At 42.8% G+C, this 26750-nt stretch overlaps 1 protein-coding gene across 1 annotated transcript in view; it reads left to right on the forward strand.

Moving 5' to 3' along the window:
• Positions 1-26092, forward strand: part of SLC12A9 (solute carrier family 12 member 9) — a 52044-nt gene extending 25952 nt beyond the window's left edge. Inside the window, exons 7-14 of the mRNA XM_030187140.1 lie at positions 1352-1463; positions 4088-4245; positions 4381-4463; positions 4864-4988; positions 21337-21529; positions 23424-23598; positions 24612-24758; positions 24974-26092. Coding sequence (XP_030043000.1) covers positions 1352-1463; positions 4088-4245; positions 4381-4463; positions 4864-4988; positions 21337-21529; positions 23424-23598; positions 24612-24758; positions 24974-25812 — 1832 coding nt within the window. The 3' untranslated portion in view covers positions 25813-26092. The remainder of the gene's footprint in view (positions 1-1351; positions 1464-4087; positions 4246-4380; positions 4464-4863; positions 4989-21336; positions 21530-23423; positions 23599-24611; positions 24759-24973) is intronic.
• Positions 26093-26750: the final 658 nt, after the last annotated feature.

Here is a 26750-nt window from a genome sequence, read left to right on the forward strand (position 1 = left end):
CATAGATGTGAAATGAAACTCCTGTGGATTGGATAAGGGAAGCAAGGGGGCTTAAAAACAAGTTAAAAATGGTGAAAGAACCGACCCTTGTGGAACAACACAAGTCAGATGATACAACAGTAACCTGATAAGAGCAGTCAGAGAGAAAGGAGGAAAACCAAGATGGCGCAGAACTGGCGATTCCAAAGAAAGATAGTTGAGATCATGATTAACCAAGTCGAAAGCTGCAGAAAGATCAAGTGAGAGAGTGAGATCAACCATGTATTTGTCCAAGTGAAAGTAGATTTAATCGAGTACAGCAGCAAGAACTGTTTCCGTGCAGAAAGAGGGTCTAAATCCAGATTGCTTAGTGTGAAGAGCAAAGTTTTTTTTTCTGCAAAGAGGATAGTTGAACAAAAACTATTTTTTTTCCAATACCTTTGAGAGAAACAGAGGTTTGATACCGGACGGTAGTGAGCAGGGACTGATGGGTCTAAGGATGGTTTCTTGAGGATAAGGACACACTATAGCGGTTTTCCAAATGGTTGGAACTTGTCCAGATAAGACTGGCATTTACTGTAGAGAGAATCTTTGGCAAAAGACCCAGAAATTGATAGCCAAGCAGAAGGGAATGAATCAAGAGAGCAAAAAGTGGGATGCATGCCTTCAACTGTTTTGGAAAGAGAGTTGAAGGCTCTGTGGTTGGAAACAGGACCAGGATGATAGACCTAAGTATGGATCAGGAACCTGATTTTGGAGGAGTAACCTGATCAAGGGCAGAGGATAGTACCTCATGGAGACTAGGTGCCATATTATCAAGACTGAGAGCATCAAAATCTGCAGGGAAAGAGAGGAGGAAATGCTGTGGGGTCAACCTAAGCCAGACATTTAGATAATTTTGGACTTGGTTTTACAATATGACAAGGGAGAGAAAGCGAAATAGATAAGTAGATAACAAAATGATCGGTGTAAGGGAGTTGTCTTAAGAGAAGGAGAATGGAGAAAAAGAAGGATCAGCTTTAGTGCTAGCCTGTATGAGTAGGGAAATCAACCCACTGGTGAAGATTTAGATCTGTGAGAGCTGATAAAAAGAGCCAAGCACAATGATGAGTTGGAATATCTACATGGGTATTAAAATTGCTGAGAATAAGAATGTTTGGATAGCGAACAGTGGCCTCGGTTAATGCTTGAAAACAATTATCTCGATGAACCTGTGACAAAGGGGGAGGGGGGTGTGAGCTGATGGGTTATTCCTTCAATGATATATAATGGAAATTCAAGGGGCTGTTGACTAGTTTCAGATGGATGGGGGTTGGTATTTTGGATATTTGAGCTGGCGAGATGTTACCATGTGCTACTTCTACCTTGGCAGGTGAGCTGAAGAATCCCAGTAGCTCCATCCCGAAAGGCACTATCGTCGCTGTCATATATACATTCTTCATCTATTTCCTTCTGTTCTTCATGACTGCCTTCACCTGTGACAGGTTTGTGTGATTAACTTCTTCCTACTTGTAGGACATGCCTTCTTTGTTACTCGGGTCTGTTACTATGTCACTCCTTTTCACAACTCAGTTGCGACTGCCTTCAGCCCTGGGAGCTGCTATGTTCTTTGGTCACTGTAACAACAGCACTTGGCTCATCTTACTGTCGCAATGTGTGCAGAGAGCTGCTGCCCACTGGGAGAAAAGATTAGGTTACAACCATTTCTTGATGAATCTTTACAGCTGACCTTACTTTATGCTCTTGTGGCTTCTAGATTACATGAAGGGCTAAAGGGAGAAGGGTGAGGGGAAGAAAGTGAAGAGGGGATGGAGGGAGAAGGGACAGATAGTGGAGGGAAATAACAGGGTAGGTCAGTGGAAAGTAGTATCCAATACTTGCCATCCCAATGGATTCTTCAAGCTCTAATTGGAAAGAAGAGAGACCCAAGCTAACACAGAACCCCGAAGCCCAAGAACCATTAATCTTGTTAGCAATAGTCTTAGTAACTTAAGGACCAATATTCAGACCACGGGAGGCAGCCTGGCTCAGTGGTGAGACCAGATATTCAGTGCTGGGCTGTTTCTGGTGACCAGCATTGAATATCTGGTTTATTTTTGGCCAGTTTAAACTTAACTGGCTAAGTTAATATTCAGCGCTGGCCGGTTAAGTTTATAGTTGTCAAAAATAGGCCTGCAATTTTGGCAGCCCGATTTGGCCACCAAACTTTGCCGGCAATGCGCTGAATATTAGTTATCTAGCCGGTTATATCATGCAATGTAACCGGTTAACCGCTAACCCCAGTATTCTATATAGTTTGAATTAAGTTGCATGCACAAATCCAGTCATATTCTGTATTAGCGCGTGCAATGTAATTATCAGCCCAATCAGAGCCGATAATTGCCATGTAGCAAGCAATTATTGACACTAACTGGCATTAATTAGAATTTATGCACAGAACTGTCTAAGCATTTTTTATAACGTGATGCACATAAATTCTGAGTCGCATAGTTGAAAAGGGGCGTGGAATGGGCGGGTCATGAGCATTTTGAAACTGTATGAGCGGGGTTATAGAATACACTCAGTCTGCGCTTAATCTAAGCATTGGCATTTATGGCTTGGCATAACTGGCCACAACTAAATTTACTACTATTACTTATTTCTATAGCGCTACTAAACAAACGCAGCGCTGTACACTTGAGCATGAAGAGACAGTCCCTGCTCGAAAGAGCATACAATCTAATCACGACAAACAAATAGGACGGATAAGGGAAAGATAAAACATAGGGTACTGTGCAAGTGAATAGGGGTTAGGAGTTAAAAGCAGCATCAAAAAGGTGGGCTTTTAGCCTAGATTTGAAGATGGCCAGAGATGAAGCTTGATGTATTGGCTCAGGAAGTCTATTCCAGGCATATGTTCCAGCAAGATAAAAGGAATGGAGTCTGGAGTTAGCAGTGGAGGAGAAGAGTGCAGATAAGAGAGATTTACCCAATGAACAGAGTTCCTGGGAAGGAATGTAGGGAGAGATAAGAGTGGAGAGCTACTGAGGAGCTGCAGAATGAATGCACTTGTAAGTCAGTAAGAGGAGTTTGAACTGTATGCGGCAATGGATAGGGAGCCAATGAAGCGGCGTGGACGGGCGCTCGGCATACTCTATAAACTGCAAGGAAACTTAGGCTTATTCTATGAAGTACGTCTAAATTGGGCGTACTTTATAGAAGACGCCTAGGCATATTTCGTTTCAGTGCTGATTTTTTTAGATGTCATATATAGAATCTAGTCCTAAGCGCTGACTAGGAATATTCATCAGGAGATAAAGTGAAGATACATACCTGTAGCAGGTATTCTCCAAGGACAGCAGGCTGATTGTTCTCACGATTGGATCGATGTCCGCGTGGGCCCAGGAAACCGGCAAAATTTTGCTAGCAAAATAAAAAAACCTTTGAGAACGCTCCGGCACGTGGGCAGAGTGCACCTCGCATGTGCGAACGGCTTCCTGCCCGCGACACGGGAGTGTCATCCTCAGTTTAATAAAAAGCAACCAGAGAACTAGAACAACTCCAAAGGGGAGGAGGGTGGGTTTGTGAGAACAATCAGCCTTCTGTCCTCGGAGAATACCTGCTACAGGTATATATCTTCACTTTCTCCGAGGACAAGCAGGCTGCTTGTTCTCACGATTGGGGTATCCCTAGCACCCAGGCTCACTCAAAACAATGAACATTGGTCAATTGGGCCTCGCAATGGCGAGGACATAACAAAGATTGACCTGAAAAGAAACACAACTAAGTGAGAGTGCAGCCTAGAACAGAACAGAAATGGGCCTAGGAGGGTGGAGTTGGATTCTAAACCCCAAACAGATTCTGCAGCACCGACTGCCCAAACCAACTGTCACGTTGGGTATCCTGCTGAAGGCAGTAGTGAGATGTGAATGTGTGGACTGATGACCACGTTGCAGCCTTGCAAATCTCTTCAATAGAAGCTGACTTCAAGTGAGCCACTGACGCAGCTTTCTTTATTACGTGTTCCAACATTATGTAATGTTGCAGCCCACTAGGGGAAATACTCTGTGTCTAAAGGTTTCCATCCCCTGCTCTAGGATCCATCTTTTATTTTTGTTTGTGCTTTCAGGACTCTGCTGAAGCAGGATTATGGCTTCTTCCGATCCATCAACGTCTGGCCGCCCTTCATCCTTATTGGCGTCTACTCCACCTCGCTTTCGGCATCTATGAGCACCCTGATTGGTGCCTCCCGCATCCTCCATGCTCTGGCCAAGGATGACCTCTTTGGTGAGATGATGGTGGTGGATGTGCTTCCTGACATTCCTGGGCCTTTGTATGTGGTTTCCATGTGCTCCAAAGCTGCCAAACAAGATGGTCTTATCCCTCTTTCTTATGAAATTATTTTGTATCTTTCTTTCATAGGGTTTGTGCTGGCTCCAGCTAAAGTGATCTCGAAGGGGGGGAACCCCTGGGTGGCTGTACTGTATACCTGGGGGCTGGTGCAGGTAAGTTCATGGAAAGAAAGATTGGGAGGGGGGTTAGAAGATGAAGGGCTAAAGGAAGAAAGGCGAAGGGAAGAAGACGTAGGGGAACCGGATGGAGGACAGATAGTGGAAGGGGAACAACAGGGTAGAGAATAAATAAAGAAGGAAGGAAGAATGTGGGGAGGAGGAGAATAGAGAGGGCAGGGGTGTTGGGTTGGTCAAGAAGGGGAAATAGTGTTAGGACTGATTGCTGACCTCCAACTGTGCTTAATTATTGATGAGATTTTGAAAGTGTTTGGTGGGTCCACATGCCGGAAGAAGTGGCTCAATCACAGTATGTGTGAACGACTGTCTTGGTTTGCCTCTCTGCTTAGGTGTGCATAATCCTCTATTAAAAGTAAATATATATGTTTCCATGCAGCTTGTGCTGTTTGCTGGGAAGCTGAACACCATTGCTGGCATCGTAACGGTTTTCTACCTCATGGCTTATGCTGCTGTAGACTTGGCCTGTCTGGCGCTGGAGTGGGCATCGGCCCCCAACTTTCGGTGTGTTCAGGGCTCTACTACAATTTTACTGTCTTCTCCTCTTCCTACGCCCCCTCTATCTGCATCTGCATTTCTCTCTTGTAAAGCATATTTTTTAGGATGCAGCGGTTATAGCCTCAGTCTGTACTCTTAGTTTGGTTTTACAAAGATCTTAAATCATTGGATGTCTAGAAAAGTTTTGCTTGTTTTAATTTTGTAAATAACTTTATTTTTATTGTGGTTTTTTTTTTTCAACCTGCCCCATGTTGGCAAAGTTCATAGATAATTTTTACTTAGTAACATAGTATGTTTGATAAAGGCTTGATATACCGCCATTCTTAAAGAATAAACCAAAGCAGTGTATAATATAAAAATACAGCACACAATGAACAGAGCTACAATAACCTGATAGGAAAAAAAAAACAAAGGAAGAGGGAAAGAAGAAAAAAATAATGATGACAGATAAACCTGTATGGTCCATGCAGTCTGCCCAACAAGATAAACTCATAGCATAAGGTACGATGTGATACTACATTACATATGTATACTTGATCTTGATTTGTCCTTGCTATTTACAGGGCAGACTGTAGACATCTGCCTGGCAATGGCCTTATTCTCCAGCTACTGAAGCTGATTCTGTTCAACCATGATCAGGGCCCAGACCATAGACGTCTGCCCAGAACTGGCTTTGCTTCCCAATTACTGGTGGTGCCATCTAATCACTGCTAAGCTTGTTTGGTTCCATGCTTTCCATACAGGGTTCCTTTGTGTTCACCCCACACATTTTTGAATTGCTGTTTTAATTTCCACTACCTCCCGCCGGAGGGCATTCCAGGTATCTACCACCCTCTCCATGAAAAAGCACTTCCTGACATTATTCCTGAGTCGGCCGTCCTGCAATCTCAATTCATGTCCTCTAGTTCTTCCACCTTCCCATCTCTGGAGAAGGATTATTTGTAGATTAATACCTTTCAAATATTTGAACGTCTGTATCATACCACTCCGTCTCTCCTTTCCTCCAGGGTATACATGTTCAGATCGTCAAGCCTCTCCTCATACGTCTTGACGCAAACCCCATACCGTTTTTTTTCTCAACTGCTTTTTGTCTTTTTACGTCCTTAGCAAGATACAGCCTCCAAAACCGAACCCAATACTCGCATTGGGACCTCATCAACGATTTGTAAAGGGCATCAACACCTGCTGTCTGTCCCTTTGTTGTGTACAATTCCATCTTTTACATTTTGAAAAGTGATGTTTAGTGTGGTGGACCCATCCCTTTGGAACAACTTGCCTATCCTTTTGCATACCAAGATCTTTCTCCCTTCATTTAAGGCTATGCTTAAAACTAATCTCTTCCAGTTGGCCTTTTCTGATTAAATTTTGTCTTCCCATTGTTTCTTTGCTCTGGCCTTAGGATACTGCGAGACACAGCAGGACTGTTTGCATGCCTCTGCTTGCATCTGCTCGTATTTCCTTATCTATATTTGCTTTGTTACTATTTTATGAGTGTTGCTATATTTGCTTATATTATAAAATTTTAAATATGCAATGTACTGTGCTGTATGTGGAATTTTACTTTATGTAAATCGCTTTGATGGCTTCGGCCTTAGGTGATCAATCAAATAAATGAGCCCTGGAACCCTATTTTCTTTTGCTGGTTATACCCCTCTCTGTGCAGTCTAGCATCCTTCTGGCTGTGGCCGCTGCCTTGTCACATTGTTTCATCACCTTGAGATCCTCAGATACCATCACCCAAGTTCCCTCTCCTGAGCTGTGCTTATCGATCTATATGTACATCTCCTTTGGATCTCTGCACCCAAGTGCATCACTTCTTGGCATTAAATTTTAACTACCCAAACCAAAATTGTCACAGGACCTAAATATAAAATAATTAAATCATGTAAAATATACAATATTCAAATAAATCAAAAACAAAAGAGAAATAGTGTTACAAGAAACAAACAGGTGTCATGCAAATATTTATTCTAAAATACAATACCCACTACGAGTGCCCACTTAATATAAACCATATATCGAAAGCAGGAATAATGTCCCCCAAAAGTCCAGTGTTAAAATACAATCTGAATCCAATGATGAAGACAAACTGTAAATAGTCGAGCACTAGAGCCGATACCCTCTGCTCATTCAAAAAATGTCCTTGAAGATATAATCCTTGGACGTCTTGAAATCATAGAGGAACACAGCTACAAAATGCTCAATCAAATTCAGCTTCCATGGTTTCCAAAACCATTAAGGTATTCAAAACTCAGTGTGAATCCCAGAAAAAACTTTCTTGCTTCGGTATTCAAATTCAACGTGTTGCCTTGACTCAGGCCGAGTTTCGCTTCAAGCTTTATTTATTTATTTTGTTACATTTGTACCCCACATTTTCCCACCTCTTTATCAAAAGGGCCGCTGTAAAAACATGCAAGGCATCAAGTTGTTCCCTGATGCACCCACCTTCCCCTTAAATACATATTGCCAATGAGTATGAAAAATATATATCTTTATATTCCACACACACTTCTTGAATCTTCACATTTTTTCTAATTATTCAGGCAACTGAGAACCCTGCACAGGAAACCAGTCTGGAATGGATCTCACCTTACGGCGGTGTGCCAAAGCTACGCAGCCCATGGGAATTTAAATGCCTACACTGAATACATTTGTTACTAATCGGTCATTCCCATTCAATTTCTTTGTTCAATCCCCCTGGCTGTGTGGTGGTCCACAAATAAATAAATCGCTGCTCCTTATAAATTAATCTGTCTAGGTTAAATTTTCCCTGACATTGAACCTGTAATAACACCAAAAAATTCAGCTCAGCAATTGAATGATTACATTCTCTCCAATGAGCAATCAAAGGCGCACTCTTCTTATTGGTCTTAATGCTGCAGATATGTTCCCCAATGCGTGTTTTCACCTTTCTAGTTGTTTGACCAATGTAGTAAAGACCACAGGGGCAGATGATATAATAAACCACCCCATCTGAATTGCAATCTGTCCTTGAATGTAAATAAAATAATTTACCGGAGTAGGGAATCAATACTGTAGCTGCTTCGATGGCATACTGACAATATATACAAGCTCTGCATTTAAAGTGACCCATATCAGCAGACTAAGAGGGCTTAGGAGAAAAGTTTGAAATGCTAGTTTGGGGGTAATCCTTCAGAGAACGATGAATACCAAGAACATGGCAATATTTCTTTATAGCATCTAAAAGTCAAAAATCCTCCCAAGCACAGAATGTAATGCAACCACACTGCTTAATGGACAATGTTCAGGCAGGAAGGTGCAAATCATCATCGATCCACCATTTTAGTTTTATAAGGTCATGCAATATTTATTTTACAACATTTTTATTAGTGACATTTCAATAAAATACACGCTTGTCCATATATATACAACCTCAGATACAAATGTTCATAAAGAAAGTTTTTGTTAACCTAGTACAGAGTGCCAACCTTTTTTTTCTCCCACCTTTTTTTTTTTTTTATTCTTTATTTAACAATTTACATGTATTAAAACAAGCAAAAATAAACTTGTCAGGTAAATAACATCACTGTTCAACTATATAAGGAAACCAATTAATGTTCAAACAATTACAGCATGTTAATTAAAGTCCACTTTTGTGAGATTCAAAAATTACAATATGGATTCCAAAAGAAAATAATTGAGGAAGCTTTCCTTTATCGGGTGCTCATAAAAGATATCTTCTCAATATATAGGCCGTCCTAAGTTAATTACTCCCTTGTCCTTTTGCAGCTAGGAACGAAGAAAGCTGTGCCGGCTCATAAAACACATATTTATTAGATTGATATTTAACTAGGCATTTGCACGGGTACTTTAGAAAAAACGTACCTCCTAACTGAATTACACCAGGCCTCATAAGTAAAACTCTCTGTCTACGTTTTTGAGTCTCCTTAGTCACATCAGGGAAGAGACTAACTTTTAAACCAAGGAAGCTCTTATCCTTATTTTGGAAGAAAAGTCTCATCAGCCAGTTTTTATCTGGCGACAAGGCTACTGTGGCAATTAAAGTAGAAGCTTGGACTAGTTCGGTATCTTAGGATTCCAGTATCAGTGAAATATCTAATTCTGACTTTTCTTGAGGCACTTGGCGTTTCAGGGGCAAATAATATATTTGTGTGAATGGTGGAACCATTTCCTCTGAAGCGCCAAGTATCTCTGTAATATACTTTCTGAGCATTTCCCTTGGTAAAACTCCAACTTTTTTGGGAAATTTTAGAAAGCGGATATTGTTATTTCTGGTTACATTCTCCAAGAATTCAATTCGTCTCCTCAAGGAAATTAAATCTTTAATCATAGTCTCCTGGTTTAAATGAACCTCTTTCACTTGTTTTTCCAATTCTTCTTGCCGATTCGATATTGTCTCTACCTTGAGTTCAGTCTGTTGAACCTTTTGGTCCATTTTAGACATTTCTTGAGATAATTGTTTAATTTGTGGACTTAAGGAACTCCCTAAGTCCACAATCAAGGTGTATAGAGTCTCTAATGTAATTTCAGTAGGTTTCTGAAATTTAGGAAATTGTACCTCTGCAGCTACAACAGCGGTTTGTTGTGCCTTATCTCCGGTCACAGCTTCCATCTGGTGCTGGTTATTAGATGTCATATCTCCCCCTCGAGAGGCACCTAGGTCGCAAAAAAGGTCCACACTGTCCGCAGTTCGACTCTCCTCCTCGGCCCTGTGGACGACTACACTCTTCGGTGGCGTCCTGCTGGGGTCCGGCGTCGACGTGCTCGCTCCCGAGGGTTGCGGGGGAGGCGCCCTATCATCGGGGCTGAGCGATAGCTCCAGTCCAGCGGTCTCCGAAATGGTACCATTTCCACCCAGTCGACCTAGCGGACCTGCTCCCGATGTTCCTGATATCTGTGCTCCACGAAGGTAATTTATCATTGTGGATTGAAAAGGAAGATTTTGCCGTGGAGGGGCAGCAGCGGAGGACAAGCGGCCCCTTCTCTTTGGCATTTTTCTTCTCGGAGCTTTGCTGAGCGTCCGAACTAGTCAGCGGCCATTTTGAATCTTTCTCCCACCTTTTATCCCCCTCTTTGATATGAGGGATTCCCCCATGTCATTTACGCATTGCCTTAGTAGTGACTGTACATGGAATTCTCATACGCATTATGGATTTAAATCTCAGGTAAATATTTGAAATTTTGTGCAGTCAATACAAGAAGCTCCATATAATCATCAATTGTGTGGCTATTATCCTCATCTGCTCGCTGTTACATGGACAGTATGTAAACCATATTCACTGATAACTATTAAACTGTGTCCTATATAGTCTTTAAACCTTTATTTAGTAAATCTATTGTGAACCTATGACTAGGCAAACAGGTTTTCTAACAGCCAGTTTTTCATCAGTCTGTGCATTGTATTGTATCTACCTGTGTTCCAGCAGATTACATGCAGTTTGAGTATACATCAACCTTCAGGGCTGCCGAGAGCCAGAGCCGGGCCCGGGACAAGGCCGCCCCCGAGCCCCCCCACCCACCCCACCCGAGATCATCGTCGCCGGCGGTCCCCCCCCCACCTGAGGTTGCCGGGCCCCCCCTCCACCCACTACCGGGCCCTGAACAAACCTTAAACGCCTCCTTCCTTTCCTTCCACCACCTTCACGGCAAGCAGCAGCAGGGCAGACCTCTCCTTCCTTCCGTGCTCCGCCCTCACGGACGTTACATCAGGCGAGGGCGGGACACGGAAGGAAGGAGTGGCCTGTCCTGCTGCTGCTTGCCGCGAAGGTGGTGAAAGGAAAGGAAGGAGGCGTTTAAGGTTAGTTAGTTCGGGAGTGACGGCGGGCGGGCCTGACTGCGGTGGCGCCGGGCCCCTTCCGGAGGCCCGGGCCCGGGGACTTTTGTCCCCCCTGTCCCCCCCTCTCGGCGGCCCTGTCAACCTTTGGCCTTATTGAGTTTGACAAACAAAAATTGTCGGCCATATTGAACATGGTACACAACCTGCATGGTCATGCAATAATTAAAGGTGATCAAGTGTAGCTACTTCAAAAGTTGTGACTTATAGATTCCAAAATTATGACTTGGATTAAATTACTTAACTGGCAGCTGCTTAGTCTCAGAAGAACCTCAACTGACATGGCCAAGCTTTGGATCTTCAGGGCAGAGGTTCACTAAAGTAAAAAAAAAAAAAAGTTCATTAGCTACTATTTGGAACGATGTTACATCTTTTAAAACAATCATCTTATTGTGAAAACATTTTTTAAGATCCTACAAAGCTTACGATTCTCTTGCATACTTAATTCTTGATGATGAAAAATGGCTGCGGCGTTTCACTGGAACTGAAAACTGCCTGAAAATTGTCTGTTAAGCAGTGCGGTTGCATTACATCCTGAAGATCTTAAAATAATATGTTTTATTACTGAAGTGAGTTTGTGCTTGGGAGGATTTTGGACTTTTATTTATTTATTTTAGTTACATTTGTACCCCGCGCTTTCCCACTCATGGCAGGCTCAATGCGGCTTACATGGGGCAATGGAGGGTTAAGTGACTTGCCCAGAGTCACAAGGAGCTGCCTGTGCCTGAAGTGGGAATCGAACTCAGTTCCTCAGTTCCCCAGGACCAAAGTCCACCACCCTAACCACTAGGCCACTCCTCCACGCAACATTCCATGTACAAGTCGGCCCTTGCAGATCACCAATGTGGCCGCGCAGGCTTCTGCTTCTGTGAGTCTGACGTCCTGCACGTACGTGCAGGACGTCAGACTCACAGAAACAGAAGCCTGCGCAGCCTTCTACATGGAACGTTGCTAGTGGACTAGCAACATTCCATGTAGAATCTCCAATAGTAGCAACATTCCATGTAGAATCTCCAATAGTATCTATTTTATTTTTGTTACATTTGTACCCTGCGCTTTCCCACTCATGGCAGGCTCAATGCGGCTTACATGGGGCAATGGAGGGTTAAGTGACTTGCCCAGAGTCACAAGGAGCTGCCTGTGCCTGAAGTGGGAATCGAACTCAGTTCCCCAGGACCAAAGTCCACCACTCTAACCACTAGGCCACTCCTCCACGCAACATTCCATGTAGAAGTCGGCCCTTGCAGATCACCAATGTGGCCGCGCAGGCTTCTGCTTCTGTGAGTCTGACGTCCTGCACGTACGTGCAGGACGTCAGACTCACAGAAACAGAAGCCTGCGCAGCCTTCTACATGGAACGTTGCTAGTGGACTAGCAACATTCCATGTAGAATCTCCAATAGTAGCAACATTCCATGTAGAATCTCCAATAGTATCTATTTTATTTTTGTTACATTTGTACCCTGCGCTTTCCCACTCATGGCAGGCTCAATGCGGCTTACATGGGGCAATGGAGGGTTAAGTGACTTGCCCAGAGTCACAAGGAGCTGCCTGTGCCTGAAGTGGGAATCGAACTCAGTTCCCCAGGACCAAAGTCCACCACCCTAACCACTAGGCCACTCCTCCACTGTTGCTACTATTTGAGATTCTACATGGAATGTTGCTATTCCACTAGAAGTCGGCCCTTGCAGATCACCAATGTGGCCGCGCAGGCTTCTACATGGAATGTTGCTAGTGGAATAGCAACATTTCATGTAGAATCTCGAACAGTAGCAACATTCCATGTAGAATCTCCAATAGTAGCAACATTCCATGTAGAAGCTCCAATAGTAGCAACAGTCCATGTAGAATCTCCAATAGTAGCAACAGAATCTCCAACAGTAGCAACATTCCATGTAGAATCTCCAATAGTATCTGTTTTATTTTTGTTACATTTGTACCCCGCGCTTTCCCACTCATGGCAGGCTCAATGCGGCTTACATATACAGGTACTTAGATGCTGTATTGTCCCCTTCGGATTTAAAGATTAAGTTTGTCCAGTCTATGTAATATTTCTTTATAGCTCGACCAATTTTGAGGGCTGCAGGGGAATAAGGCACTGTCTATTGGCATACAATGCCCTCTTATATACTTTTTTTTAAAAACAGATTTAGGATAATCACACTCACAAAATGTATAAAACATAGCAGTAGCCTGTAGCTTAAATTGCTCTATTGTGGAACACAAACGTTTCAGCTGGAGGAATTGAGCAATAAGAACACTGTCCCGCAACTGTTTGGGATGATAGCTGGTATAATGTAACACCATATTCCTATCGGTAATTTTGCAAAATACGGAGCCTCCATCGCATGCCTTTACATGACTCATTTTGAAGAATTATTTGTATGTGGATGCCGGTATGACATGCATATGATCTCATGGAAGAGATTTATTGATGATATTATAATGATTCGGAGGAGCAACTCAGAGAATTTGTAACCTATAATAATAGTGTGGATCAGAATATTCAATTTACTGCTCAATGGGATAGGAAACAGATAAATGTTTTGGACATCGTTACTTCTCTGAATGATCAATACCTCTGTACACGATAAGAATATGGTGTTACATTATACCAGCTATCATCCCCTGCGTTCTCTCAAGGAGGCAGGTAGCTTATTCCAAAGCTTTGGTCCTACAGTGTAAAAAAATTGAAGATCTGTATTCATCTTTTAGGGCTCCTCTTACAAAGTTGTGCTACTGATTAGCATGCGCTGAAAGAAGAGAAGTCCATGGGAATTTAAATGGGCTTCTTTGCATTCAGCGAGCTGCTAATCTGTAGCGCTGCTTTCTAAAAGGAGCGCTTAATGATGCAAATCTCAAGGCTCCACCGGGTTGGTGTAAATGCAAATTTGCAGATATTACACAGGGCACAGCATCAGTTAAAACCTTAAGAACAAGTAGCAAAATGTATTGTCATGTCTAAATTGTATTGCTCCTGGTAGGGTTTTTTTTTTAAATTTTCTGCAGGTACCCGTACCATGGGATTTCCAAGATCTCTACACATGTAAAAAAAAAATGGAATCCCCTGAAAATATGTCAAATTTAATTTTAAATTGTGAAAACTGATTTACACAGATTTTTAATAGCCTTACAAAGCCCCCAATTGTTTTTAAAATAAACACCTACATTTACATAAACCCCTAGAATTAGAAGTAGAGAATGACACGGGGACAGAGTTTGTCCCCACCCCATCCCTGCAGGTTCTGTCCCGCCCCCATCTCCCTCCCATCTCTGTCCCCGCCCCATCCCCGTGGGCTCTGTCCTCATCTACAGAAGCCTTGAATACTTATGATTTTATATTTAAATCTTTTTATTAAAGTATAAAAAGGAACATTAATGCTGTTGCAATTACAAATAGAAAACAATAATAACAACGAGCAGCTATAATAACCCCATCACCACCACCACCATCTACCCTTCCAACCCAAACAATAGCTGACTTCTACCACCCCAAGGAACCTTAATCCAGCCTGTTAAAATGTCCAGGGTTACAAAATACAACCCATTCTGCATGCCGTAGCAGGGGAGATATATGCTGTACGAAGGATTGTTATGATTTTTAATCTGTGGGTGAATAAGTCATCAACAATCTCAGGATTCAGTCTAGCTCTCCTGTCTTGCACAGTCCTTCCTACAATAGAAAATTCTTTTTAGAAGATGTGCTGGTAGCAGAATGTACAGGATCCCCCATGCAAATTTTGCTAGTTGTGGCCAGCATGTTTGCTTGTTTTTCCAAAAAATCAAAATATTGTCTTCTGAATCACTCAACATAAATAACAGTTCAGTTCATTAACATGCTTCAAAGCAGAAAATGACATGGGGACAAAGCTTGTCCCTGTCCCCACGGGCTCTGTCCCCGTTCCCATCCCCACAGTTACTGCGGGTCCTCTTCCCTGTGTTGTTCTCTAATCAGAAGCTCTAGTTGTTGCCTCAGTCCTTTTTAGGTAGAAGCAGAGTATAAATGCCGTCTTAAGCTAAATTAATAATTGGGACATTCCTACACCACATGTGAAAGAAGGTTCAGTTGCTGATGTGGCTTTTGCAGCACTGTGCTGACTTGATCTTGGTCAAGTGAGGCATTCTCACCGGGGTCAGAAGTGTTCTGGGAGGACAATTTTTTTTAATTGGTGTTCTTTTACAGTTCACTGCAAATGAGCATCTGAAGCTGTTTGTGGAGAGTTTGTCATTGCTATGGATCCAATGGCTTTTGGAGGAGTTCCAGAGTGTAGAGATATTTTACTGTTTCAATTTTTCTTACAACATAACATTTATGTGGGGAATTCTAAATTTTAATAAGATTTAATATTGGTATTTCTCTCCTAACAATTTTACACTTCTTATCTATATTAATAATTCTCACCTGGAAAACATTCTGAAGCTCACTCTGTGGGAGGGAAACAGTGAAGGCTAGGCTGTCAGCTCACTCACTGTCACTCATGCACCACTCACTGTCACTCACAGACCCGCCCTCGGCCACGCCCCTTCCGGACATAATTCGCGACCCCCAACGTTCTAAATGAAGTCTACAAACCGTAAGTGTGAGGCACCAGAGATATCCTTTTTGCCCATGCATCAAAACCGGAACTTTGAGGCGTCCTGTGCCCCGCCTTCACGTCAGAACGTGATGACGAGGGCGGAGCACAGTCCACGAGCACACGCGATCTCCCCCTGCCCCTCGGCGGCCATGGTTCAGACGGGACCCGTATCACACCGCGCAGGTGCCTGGAGGGGGCTGCGGGGCCATGTGGGTCGGTGAGCGGTGGTGCCAGGTGGGTCGCTGACCACGGTACAGCTGGGTCGCTGACTATGCGTACGGATGGGGTGCCGGGGCTGGAAACGTGATCTCCCCGTGCCTGCACGGGGTTGGGGGACAGCTGGGTCGCTGAAGATGGGTGGGGAGGCTGCACGTGCCGGCCCCCACGAGAAACGCTGCACACCAAAACCAGGGGTTGGGGGACAGCTGGGTCGGTGGCGATGGCTGGGGAGGCTGCACACCACAACCTTGCTAGCGCCCGTTTCATCTCTCCCAAAAATGGGCCTTTTTTACTAGTGTATTTATAAGTTTGTGCAGATTGTGGGAACATTTTGAGATGTTATTGGTAGGGGGAGGGAGCCATTTTAATTTCAATGGATGATAATGCTGGTCTATATTTTTTTTTTTTAAACTTTTTGTAGAGAATTGGGAGTTTCTGTTTTATGGGTGTTGTTACTGTTCTCATTCCTATTGTGTTACTGTTATTCTGTTTGCTAGCACTGTCTTTATTGTTTTAAAATTAACAAATAGAAATTGAAAAAGTGTTGGGGAACCCCCCCCCCCCCCACAATAAAAGTTGCTCTACCAGGTCAGACCAAGGATCCATCTAGCCCAATATTCAGTTTCTAACAGTGGCCAGTCCCAAAGAATAGCAAGATTCCATGCTCAGGGGTAAGCAGTGACTTCCCCCAGGTCAGCTTTAATAATAGTTTATGGACTTTTTTTCTCCAGGAATTTGTCTAAACCTTTTTAAAAACCAGTTACACTGTTAGGGGAGGGGGGTTAAAAAAAAGTGAAAATATTGACAGATTTTCGTATTGTTTTATGCATTGACATGTTAAAGGAGCTGTTATGTATGAGCTGAATTACTGCACCCACCTCCTCATCGGTAATCAGATGAAATTTATATCACATCTTAAAAATTCAATTTTCATGTTCTTTTCCCAAATATTTCCAGATTTGAAAATTTTATTCCTCTACTTTATTCAAAATAATGATAGAATACACTTATCTTAGAACTGAATTTGTTATCAGTCAGACCCAACGTCTGACATGATCATGTTTCGCCTACCAAAGCTGTTTCAAGAACGTCTCCTTAATGAAGTGCCAGCTTAGCCCATTTACAAAATTCTTGCAGCATTGAAATTTGAGTGCTGTCAAGTTGCACCGCTGAGGTTATCAGATTTGGTTATTCTAATAGAGATTCGACATAAACCCGTTTGAATTAACTGCTTTTACCGCGTGCTGCAGTAATGAGTTCCAGAGCTTAAAATGTTTTCTGCTATTGGTTTTCAACGTGCTACTATGTAATTTCATGGAGTCCTCCCCTACGTTTTGCACTTTTTGTAAAAGTAACCAGTTAATTAGTGTTTACTTGTTCCATTCAGGATTTTATACAGCTCTATCGTGTTTCCCATCAGTTGTCTCTTCTCCAAGCTGAAGAGCCCGAACCTCCTTAGCCTTTCCTCATATGAGAGGAGTTTTACCCCCTAAATCATTTTGGGGTTCTTCTACTAAGCTGTGGTAAAAAGTGGCCTGCGGTAGTGGCACGCCCCGGGCCAGTTTTTACCGCGTCTGCAAAAAAGGGCTTTTTTTTTAAAGGGACGGGAAAAGGATATGTGGTAAAACTGAAATCAGTGCGCGCCTAAAACTGGCCTGAGCCCTTAATGTCACCCATTGATCTAGCGGTAAGGGCTCACATATGGTGACCGGTTGGCGCGTGCCAACTGCCGATTAGTGCCAGAAACACCACACATGGGAGGAAATAAATTATCCAGGCATGGCAAATCTGAATTTATTTATTTATTTGTTACTTTTATAGCCCACATTTTCCCACCTATTTGTAGGCTCAATGTGGCTTACATAGTACCGGAGAGGCGTTACAGACTCCGGTGTAAACAAATACAAAGTGATGTTGTGGTAAGATAAAGTCCATGTGGCACAGCCACACTAGGGAATCGTACAACGGAAGAGTTGTGTTATGTCCATTACGTTCTTTAGTTTTGTTGTGTTGCAAAGATCAGGCATTTATGTTGGATCCGTAGGGTATGCCTTTTTAAACAGGTTAGTTTTTAGTGTTTTCCGGAAGTTTAGGTGGTCATTCGTAGTTTTCAAGGCTTTTGGTAGGCATGGTAGCCTGGCAGTAGGCTCTTTTTGGGGCACGCTGCATGTGCATAGAGCCTAACGCGCCCTTGTAGAATGGCTCCTTTGGTTGCCTTTCTTTGTTCCACTGCTTAATTTTTAAGATGGAGTAGCTCCATGTTGAGACTACACAATGAGGCATATTTTCAAAGAACTTAGCCTTCCAAAGTTGCATAGGTTTCTATGGAACTTTGGAAGGCTAAGTGCTTTGAAAATATGCCTCACTTGAGTACTGTTTGCAATACAGAGGCATTATGATACTCTCTGTTGTATATTCCTTTACTGATAATTCCTAACATTTTGTTTGCTATTTTAGCCAGTGCCACACCCTGAGTAAATTACCCATAATGACACCTAAATCCTTTTCTTCAGTAGTAACTCCTAATGTGGAACATAAGATCATGTAGCTATAATTTGGATTATTCTTCCCAATGTGCATCACTTTACACTTGGCCACATAAATTTTATTTGCCATTTGAATGCCCAGTCTTCTAGCTTCCCAAGGTCCTCTTGCAATTTCACGCAGCCTACATGTGATTTAACAACTATGAATAGATTTGGGTCATATACAAATTTGATTACTTCACTCATCATTCCCATTGCCAGGATATTTTAGAAGATTTTGTATAGGTTGGACTTAGGATTTTTGTAGCATTCCTGTGTCAATGGGTTATATGTGGTGGTCTCATTTTTGTTGAAGGTTGGATTTATTCATTACAGAGGATCAAAGTGATACTATTGATAGAATGGCATCCTTAAATTGGTTTGCTATCTGATCTGACCTGTGGGGGTTTCAGAAGATGTAGGTACATCTAGGGACTGGCAAAACTCAACACTTGACTCTCTTGGTTCACTATAATCTCCCTATCTGCTGGTAATAAATATGGACTGTAAGACTTCATGCAGTATAATGATTTATTTAGCATAGCAAGGTAGATATGATAACAAGCAACAGTAAAATCCTAATCATAGTTTCTGAGAATTCCTGTCACTAATACTGATTTCTCACACAGATAAGCAGTGTCACTTGGTTCACACATACACTCTCAGCAAATATCCATATCTATCTATCCCCTTGAGTGATCACTGAACAAAACTATATGACCTGTGGGTGGCAGTATGTCATCTCGGCTCTTCAGGCAATAGTTCGCTCAAGTGGAAGGAAGATTTGAAGCCGGTGGGAGGGAGAGGGAAAGATTTTTGTTTCTCTCCCTTGCTGTCAGTCTCTCCCAAACTGGATCTCTGGACAGCCATATATAATCCCTGTTATCAGTCAGGATCATCAAAACAAGAGATGGAGATTGGATGATTATTGACTAATCATCCTGATATTCTTATACATCAGCTTGAAAGTAAACAGAAAGGCTCCAAAGTGGACTGGTATGATGTAGCAATGTCTCTCTTCCAAGGATTTCATGAATCTTCCAGTCTGGATCTAGCTGGATCAGATCATTGTAATCATACTCGGTTCTTTGTCTGTTGTAATCGATCTAGCTGGTCACATTGTAACCGTCCTTGGGCACTGAACAGTCCATTTTGAAAGACAGGCCTTTGATTCAGGTTTGGTTGGGTTAGATTTTGTGATAACCCGTGGGCATGAATGATTTGTCTGCTTCGTGAGTGGGGCCTTTGCCCTGTCGAGCTTTGTGACCCAGGCTGTGTATTCTGGTGCTGTAAATTGATTAAAGGACACAATTTTGTTATTGAGAGAGGATTCTTTGGATGTTTAGTTTCTATGGCACTGATGTGAGTAACGGGTAATCAGTGTTGTAGGGTTTGTGGGTGTTTGCCTTCTCAAGGTTTGCTGAAAATGGATTTCTTTCTTGGGAAGATTCCCTCTAGTTGTATCCAGTGATCCATTGGTGGTGTGTTAAAAGTAATATGTAATGATTTTTTATAGCAGGACACCAAATAGAGCAAAGCAAAATGACACAACAGTTGATAAAGAAAAAAACATTTTGCCCATGCATGAATGAAAGACACAAATAAGGAGAAAAGATCTCAGAACTTCTAATGTTCTTCAGCAACTTAGCTGATAACTTGCTAGAAATTTCAACTGTAAGTCATAAAAACTCATGATTGAAACCAGGGGCGTAGCCACGGGCGGGCTTGGACGGGCCCAGGCCCAGCCACTTTTCCTTCAGGCCCGCCCAGCGCCCACCCTAACAAGCCCCAAACCAAGCCATCTTTTCCTGCCTCTTCTGCTGGCTCTCCCCATCCGCGTGGTCTGTTTAATTTTAGTCCTTGAAGCGCCGTTCTCCCTCCAGGACCGCACCGGCGATTCCGATAGCCTTCTGCCAGCGTGCATCGTCGGGGGCGGGGCTTCTCCTTAGGCGCATCCCACCTCAGGACGCGCCTGAGAGGCCCCATTCCCGACGACGCATGCTGGCAAAAGGCTATCGGAATCGCCGGTGCGGTGCTGGAGAACGGCGCTTCAAGGACTAAAAATAAACAGACCACGCGGACGGGGCGAGCCGTCAGAAGAGAGGGAGGGGATGGCGAAGGGAGAAAGCGCTGCCAAGGTAGGCCGAGGGAGACAGAAGAAAATGCCGGGGGGGGGGGGAGGGAGGGAATATTTTAAAATTACTGTGTAGGGGTGGGGTTGGGAACAGCCCACCCAGGTTAATGCGGGGCCCGCCCAAAATGGCAGGTCTGGCTACGCTGCTGATTGAAACTCTTAGCACAGCAAGGTATCGGCTAAGCTGCTGAGGGACATTAGAAATTGAGATCTTTTCTTCTCATTTGTACCCTCCATGCACTCATGGGCAAATGTTTTTTCTTTATTGATGTTTTGTAATAGTAGGCCATGTGGTACAGTTTAAATGTGGGGCAAGCTAGGCCTCCATTTTCTGCTGGTAGCTGTAATGTGCTCTAATTTAGCCTGGCTTTCTTTTCATTCCCTATGAAGAGCTTAAGAATCCTGGTTGTTTTAGTAAAGTTCAGTGACAGCCCTGGTATTTGAATGCATTAAGTTAGTTTATTAGGTACACCGCCAAAGCATAGTTATCTTTTCTTTTTAAATTTTTAGAAGTCTTTATTGAATATTGTTAATTCTGAACATAGTTTACCTAACACATTCTCATTTCAAAAATACAAAGCATAGTTATCTTAGCAATTAATTTATATAAGCAACATCAGCATCAGTACAGTATGGATTTAACAGAGAGACTTGGCATCAATATAGATAAAAATCTATTTTACTCAGTGGAAAATCGCTTATATTAGAGTACAATTTATACAAACTTCAACACAAAGGTACTCTAGTATTACTTAACGCTAACCTTTAATGAGTAATAATACGGTGTGAAAGGCCTGTATGAGTGAGTTCCTAAGGAAACCATATTAGGTTGTGGATAGTGTATGGGTATCTATTATTACTCATTAAAGGTTAGTGTCAAGTAATACTAGAGTACCTTTGTGTTGAAAATCAATATAGATAAAACAGAGTACCAGCAACTTGGAACAACCAAGTGACTGTGACTGCCCCACCTATACCCCCCCTCCCTTTTTAAAATGGTTGTAAGTAGGCTTCATATTGTTTGAATGCTAGAACTATAATCTGTGTTTTATTTAATGATGGTGTATTTTATTTAATGATGCCAGGCCCACCTTCCAGGTCTTCAGCTGGCACACCTGTCTCCTTGGCATTGTCAGCTGCTTCGTCATGATGTTCCTTATTAATCCAGCCTATGCCTCGGGTAGTATTGTCATCATGGTCATCCTCCTGGGCTTTATCCACTTTCGTTCCGCCACCAGCAGCTGGGGCTACATCAGCCAGGCCCTTATCTTCCACCAGGTGAGACAGAGATATTGAGAGTTGAGCTGGAAAAGATTATACATTTTTTATTTATTTATTTAGAAAATATTTACTATACCGCCTTAACTAACGTGTAGATTTAGGTAGTTTGCAATGCATGCATAAGCGTTGCCATACTGGGACAGGCTGAAGGTCCATCAAGCCCAGTATTCAGTTTCCAATAGTGGTCAATCCAGGTCTCAAGTACCTGGCAAGGAGTGGCCTAGTGGTTAGGGTGGTGGACTCTGGTCCTGGGGAAATGAGTTTGAGTCCCACTTCAGGCACAGGCAGCTCCTTGTGACTCTGGGCAAGTCACTTAACCCTCCATTGCCCCATGTAAGCCGCATTGAGCCTGCCATGAGTGGGAAAGCGCAGGGTACAAATGTAACAAAAATAAAATAGATACTATTGGAGATTCTGCATGGAATGTTGCTACTATTGGAGATTCTACATGGAATATTGGAGATTCTACATGGAATGTTGCTACTATTGGAGATTCTACATGGAATGTTGCTATTCCACTAGCAACATTCCATGTAGAAGACTGCGCAGGCTTCTGTTTCTGTGAGTCTGACGTGCAGGACGTCAGACTCACAGAAGCAGAAGCCTGTACGGCCACATTGGTGATCTGCAAGGGCCGACTTCTACATGGAATGTTGCTAGTGGAATAGCAACATTCCATGTAGAATCTCCAATAGTAGCAACATTCCGAATCTCCAATAGTAGCAACATTCCATGTAGAATCTCCAATAGTAGCAACAGTGGAGGAGTGGCCTAGTGGTTAGGGTGGTGGACTTTGGTCCTGGGGAACTGAGGAACTGAGTTCGATTCCCACTTCAGGCACAGGCAGCTCCTTGTGACTCTGGGCAAGTCGCTTAACCCTCCATTGCCCCGTGTAAGCCGCATTGAGCCTGCCATGAGTGGGAAAGTGCGGGGTACAAATGTAAATAAAATAATACGATGAGGACTCAAATTAATTTGAATATACAATCTTTGGTTTATGATCAATTTAGAATATATGAAGACACAGGTAGCTCTGCGGACAGATTCTCGGTCAATTTTGAGCCTAGTGATGAGATTGAATTAAGAACTCCTTTTTAAAAAGTATAGTTCGTCTTATTGCTCAATGTAATTGTACAGAATCAGAAATTTGCTTGATTTCTCAGGTTTTTCAACTAGTGGTCCAGAATATACTGGTTTCAAAATTGGATTATTGCAATTTGTTTTATATTGGTAGCACTAAGCTGCTGTTGACAACATTGGAGATGGTACCAAAATACTGCTGCTAGGCTGATTTTTATTTTGTTCTTCTGCCCACCATTTTGATAGTTATGCCACTATTGAGGTCCTTACATTGGCTTCCAGTCATGGCACGAACAGAGTTTAAGATCTGTACCTTGGCTTATAGAATACTGTTTGGCTTAGCTGTATCTTATTTAAGCTGCATCATATGTTCTTTGGAGAAGGAAATCCATAGATCTTCTAGAAACTCTTTAATTCTCTTTTTCTAATCCGAAAAGAGCTTTTTATTCTTCTCTCCTTTATCAAATTGTTCGTATCTGGAATTCTGTACCAACTATGATAAGGAAAATAGGTTCCTATCATGGATTTAGAAAATGTTTAAAGACCTAAGTCAAGACACTTACATTTTGTACAATTCTGGTTTCTCACAAGCATGTTCTGTAATTCCTGACTATTGATTGGCTGCTTCTGTATTGTTATCGGCATTGAATCTTGCGGTATATGTGGGCTAAAAGACTGTTTTGTATTTTTATTTGATTGTGAGCTAAATATTAAGACTAGTAGTGGCAGAGATGTCTTGAAATTCAGGGAGGAGGCCAGTGAGTTTCCCTTCCTAAAGTCTTTTATCTGTTCCTCCTGTTTTCTTTACCAGGTCCGGAAGTATCTGCTGCTCCTGGACATCCGTAAGGAACATGTTAAGTTTTGGAGACCACAGATTTTGCTCATGGTCTCCAACCCGAGGACCAGTTGCCAACTCATCAAGTTCATCAATGACCTTAAAAAGGGTGGCTTGTACGTGCTGGGACATGTGGAGATTGGGGACCTTGGTGAGTCTGGGAGTTGCATTGTCCCTGCTGGGCCTAACACATTGTAAAATGTGGGTACATTGGGGTTTTTTTTTTTTGCTTTAGCTAATGCCTTTTCAGTACTAGCTCAGGGTGACTTACTCTCAGGTACTATAAGTATTTCCCTGTCCGGAGGCAGTTCAAGTATCGAGGTCCTGGAGTGATTTTAATATTTGTTTTTCTGCTCAGTTATCTTTCCTTATTCAAGAAAAATGTAAAAACCTATCTTTTTAAGAAGTTTGTTAAAATTAGTTCTTGAATAAGATTCTGGGTTTTTTTTTGTTTCCCAAGAGACACTCTTGGTTTTATTGTAAACCGCTAAGAACCTGAAGGTATCAGCAGTATAGAAGTATATTGTAATGTAATATAATGTAATGAGGTGCCCTGCCCAAGGTTACAAGGGGCAGCAGTCAGATTTAAAACCTGGCTTCTCTGGTTCTTAGTTCTTTACTGTAAGCACTAGACTAGTCCTCCACTCTGTGCTGTAGCATGGTGTGTGAGGAGTTTGAGATATGGATGAAGTAGGACTAAAATGAGGTGAAATGCAGGTGGGAGAGAAATGTGATGAGTTGAGGAAAAGATCAAATGGGGAGATGGAACCGGAGGAGTAATATGGAACGTGATGAGAGATGAAGCAGGAGCAAAGTGATAAAGGGGCATTGAGTTAAGAAAGGAAATGTAGGGAAGGACAGATGATATAGAAAAGGGAAAGGTGAAGAGGTTGGGTAAGTAGGGGAAAGGCAAAGGGAAACAGATGTAATAAGGATGGGAAAGTGAGGAGGAAATGAGGTGGAAAAAGATGAATTGAGGGGGAGAAGAGGAGGTGCAGGAATAGTAGCGAGATAGTATCTACTGTACCTGAATGTAACATGCATTGAGCTACTACTGAAAAGGTGTGAACTAAATCAAAATCGGAAGGATAAAGAGATGGGGTCGGGATGTGGGGAAAATAATTGGTCATTCTAACTGGTCAGCTCTTCATTTGTTTCTGGCAGACTGTATGCCCTCTGATCCTGTCCAACCACACTATACCTTTTGGCTAAGCCTAGTGGACAAGGTCAATGTGAAGGCTTTTGTGGACCTCACCCTGTCTCCATCGGTCCGGCAAGGGACTCAGCACCTGTTGCGTATCACAGGCCTAGGTAAGCCCTACCAGTATGTAAGGCAGTGGATTCAATGCAATATGGGCACCAGCTGGTATAGCAATGATGCCTCTGTTTTCATGGAGGTTTCCCTCCATTTTCTGTAGAGCAAAATAAAATAGACCAATAGCAATCTAAAAGTTCATAATAGCTAAAGTTGAAGAGAGAATCATTGAATGTATTTCCTAACCATTTTGATGGTTTTTATTACACAGGTGGCATGAAACCAAATACCCTGGTCTTGGGTTTCTATGATGACAGTGAACCAGAGGATTATTTTCTTCAGGACCCAGCCTTTGGCATGGGCCAGGAGAATGACCACTTCGGAGTAGATATCACTTCTCTGCAGGCTCATTTTTCCCCTGTCCGAGGTAGGGAAAGCCGCAAAGCCTTGGCACCTTCTGAGTATGTCGCTATTATCTCAGATGCCATCAAAATGCAGAAGAATGTCTGTCTGGCCCGCTATTTCTTCCTGCTGGACAAGAAGGAACTTTTTGCCAAAAGGCAGCCGGACAAACAATGCATAGATGTCTGGCCTCTCAACCTCCTGCGGCCGGATAGTACCAGCTATGTGGATATCTGCAGCCTCTTCCTCCTGCAGATGGCCTGCATCCTGACCATGGTAGCCTCCTGGAAGTCTGCCCGCCTGCGTATCTTCCTTTGCATTGAGTCTGGCGATAAGGGCTGGATCCGCAAAGAGGAAAAACTTAGAGAGCTGCTGACCAAGCTCCGCATCAGGGCCACCATCAAGATTGTGCCCTGGGACCAGGTGGTGGCCCTTCACTTGCAGAAGCAGCTGTGTCCTGAGGGGCAGGGGGAGGCCTTTGTCAACATGAATGTTATGCGGATATCAGATGAATACCTGCATGCTGTCAATGAGCTGGTGTTGCGGCAAGGTGGGGTTGCAGCTGTGCGCTTCCTCTACCTGCCCAGGCCACCTGCGGACACCTCTCAGTATGTGCGCTACCTGGAGCAGTTGGACATCCTGACAAAGGACCTGGGGCCTACATTAATGATTCATGGGCTCACTCCTGTCACCTGCACAGACCTTTAAGGTGGGGTGGATGCAGGTGTTTCTCCCCAGCACTATCAACTCCAGGCACCTTATACTGCTGTATGGCAGTAGTAAGATGGTCTGCAGCTCCCTATTCTCTCCACCTCCTATGAGTTGACAAATGGATTACAGAAAACTCTTGTGTAACAAGGCTTTTTGATTTCCTATTGGTGGTGTTTCTGTCACTAATGAGCAAAACCATAGGTCAGAAACAGCAGCCAAATGGGGAGTCATGTTTGCTTTAACGGTGATTGTGGAGGGTCTTTGTACATCTTCGGGTGCCAAGGTGAGACACTGCAGCCAGGGCAAATTTATTATCCTTTAAAAAATTCTGCGCTCTCAGCTGCCTCTGGGAGTCTAAATCTGAGGTCAGTTGGGGAATATATCACAATTTGCAGCAGGGAAGGGCAAGTTGTGGAAGTGAATAAGACCAAACAGGAAATAATTTTCCTTGAGGAAAGATTCCCTTTGAGCCATTCTGGCTTTTACTCCAAACAGATAAGCCATAAACCATACTTTTACAAGAAAAGTGTAATTAAACCTGGATTGGCTTAGACTGTTCTATAATGGGAAACTTAAAATCTTTCAGTATGTAAAACTCGCCTACAGCAGTTTATGGTTCACTCTTGTGGCAAAAAAAAAAAAACTGCTTCTCTTTGGATTGAAACACTGCCTTTAGCAATTCTTCGGTTTCCAGTAGATATCAATTAATTAAAAAATTTAATGACTAGGCACTTCCTGTAGTCAGAGTGGAGGAGGAGGAGGGAAAACTCCAATCTGCAGCCCCTTCCTTTTATGTTCTGCACTGTGCTTGTGAGCAGGACGAAGTCCCCAATCAATGACTTCTGAGGTGCTGCAAGAAATTGGCTTCAGGATTTAAAAAAAAAAAAAACATAAAAAATTATATACTGAGTTTCAAAGTTTTCTGTATCCCCCCA

Source organism: Microcaecilia unicolor, chromosome 14 (assembly GCF_901765095.1).
Source record: "Microcaecilia unicolor chromosome 14, aMicUni1.1, whole genome shotgun sequence".
NCBI lineage: Eukaryota > Metazoa > Chordata > Amphibia > Gymnophiona > Siphonopidae > Microcaecilia > Microcaecilia unicolor.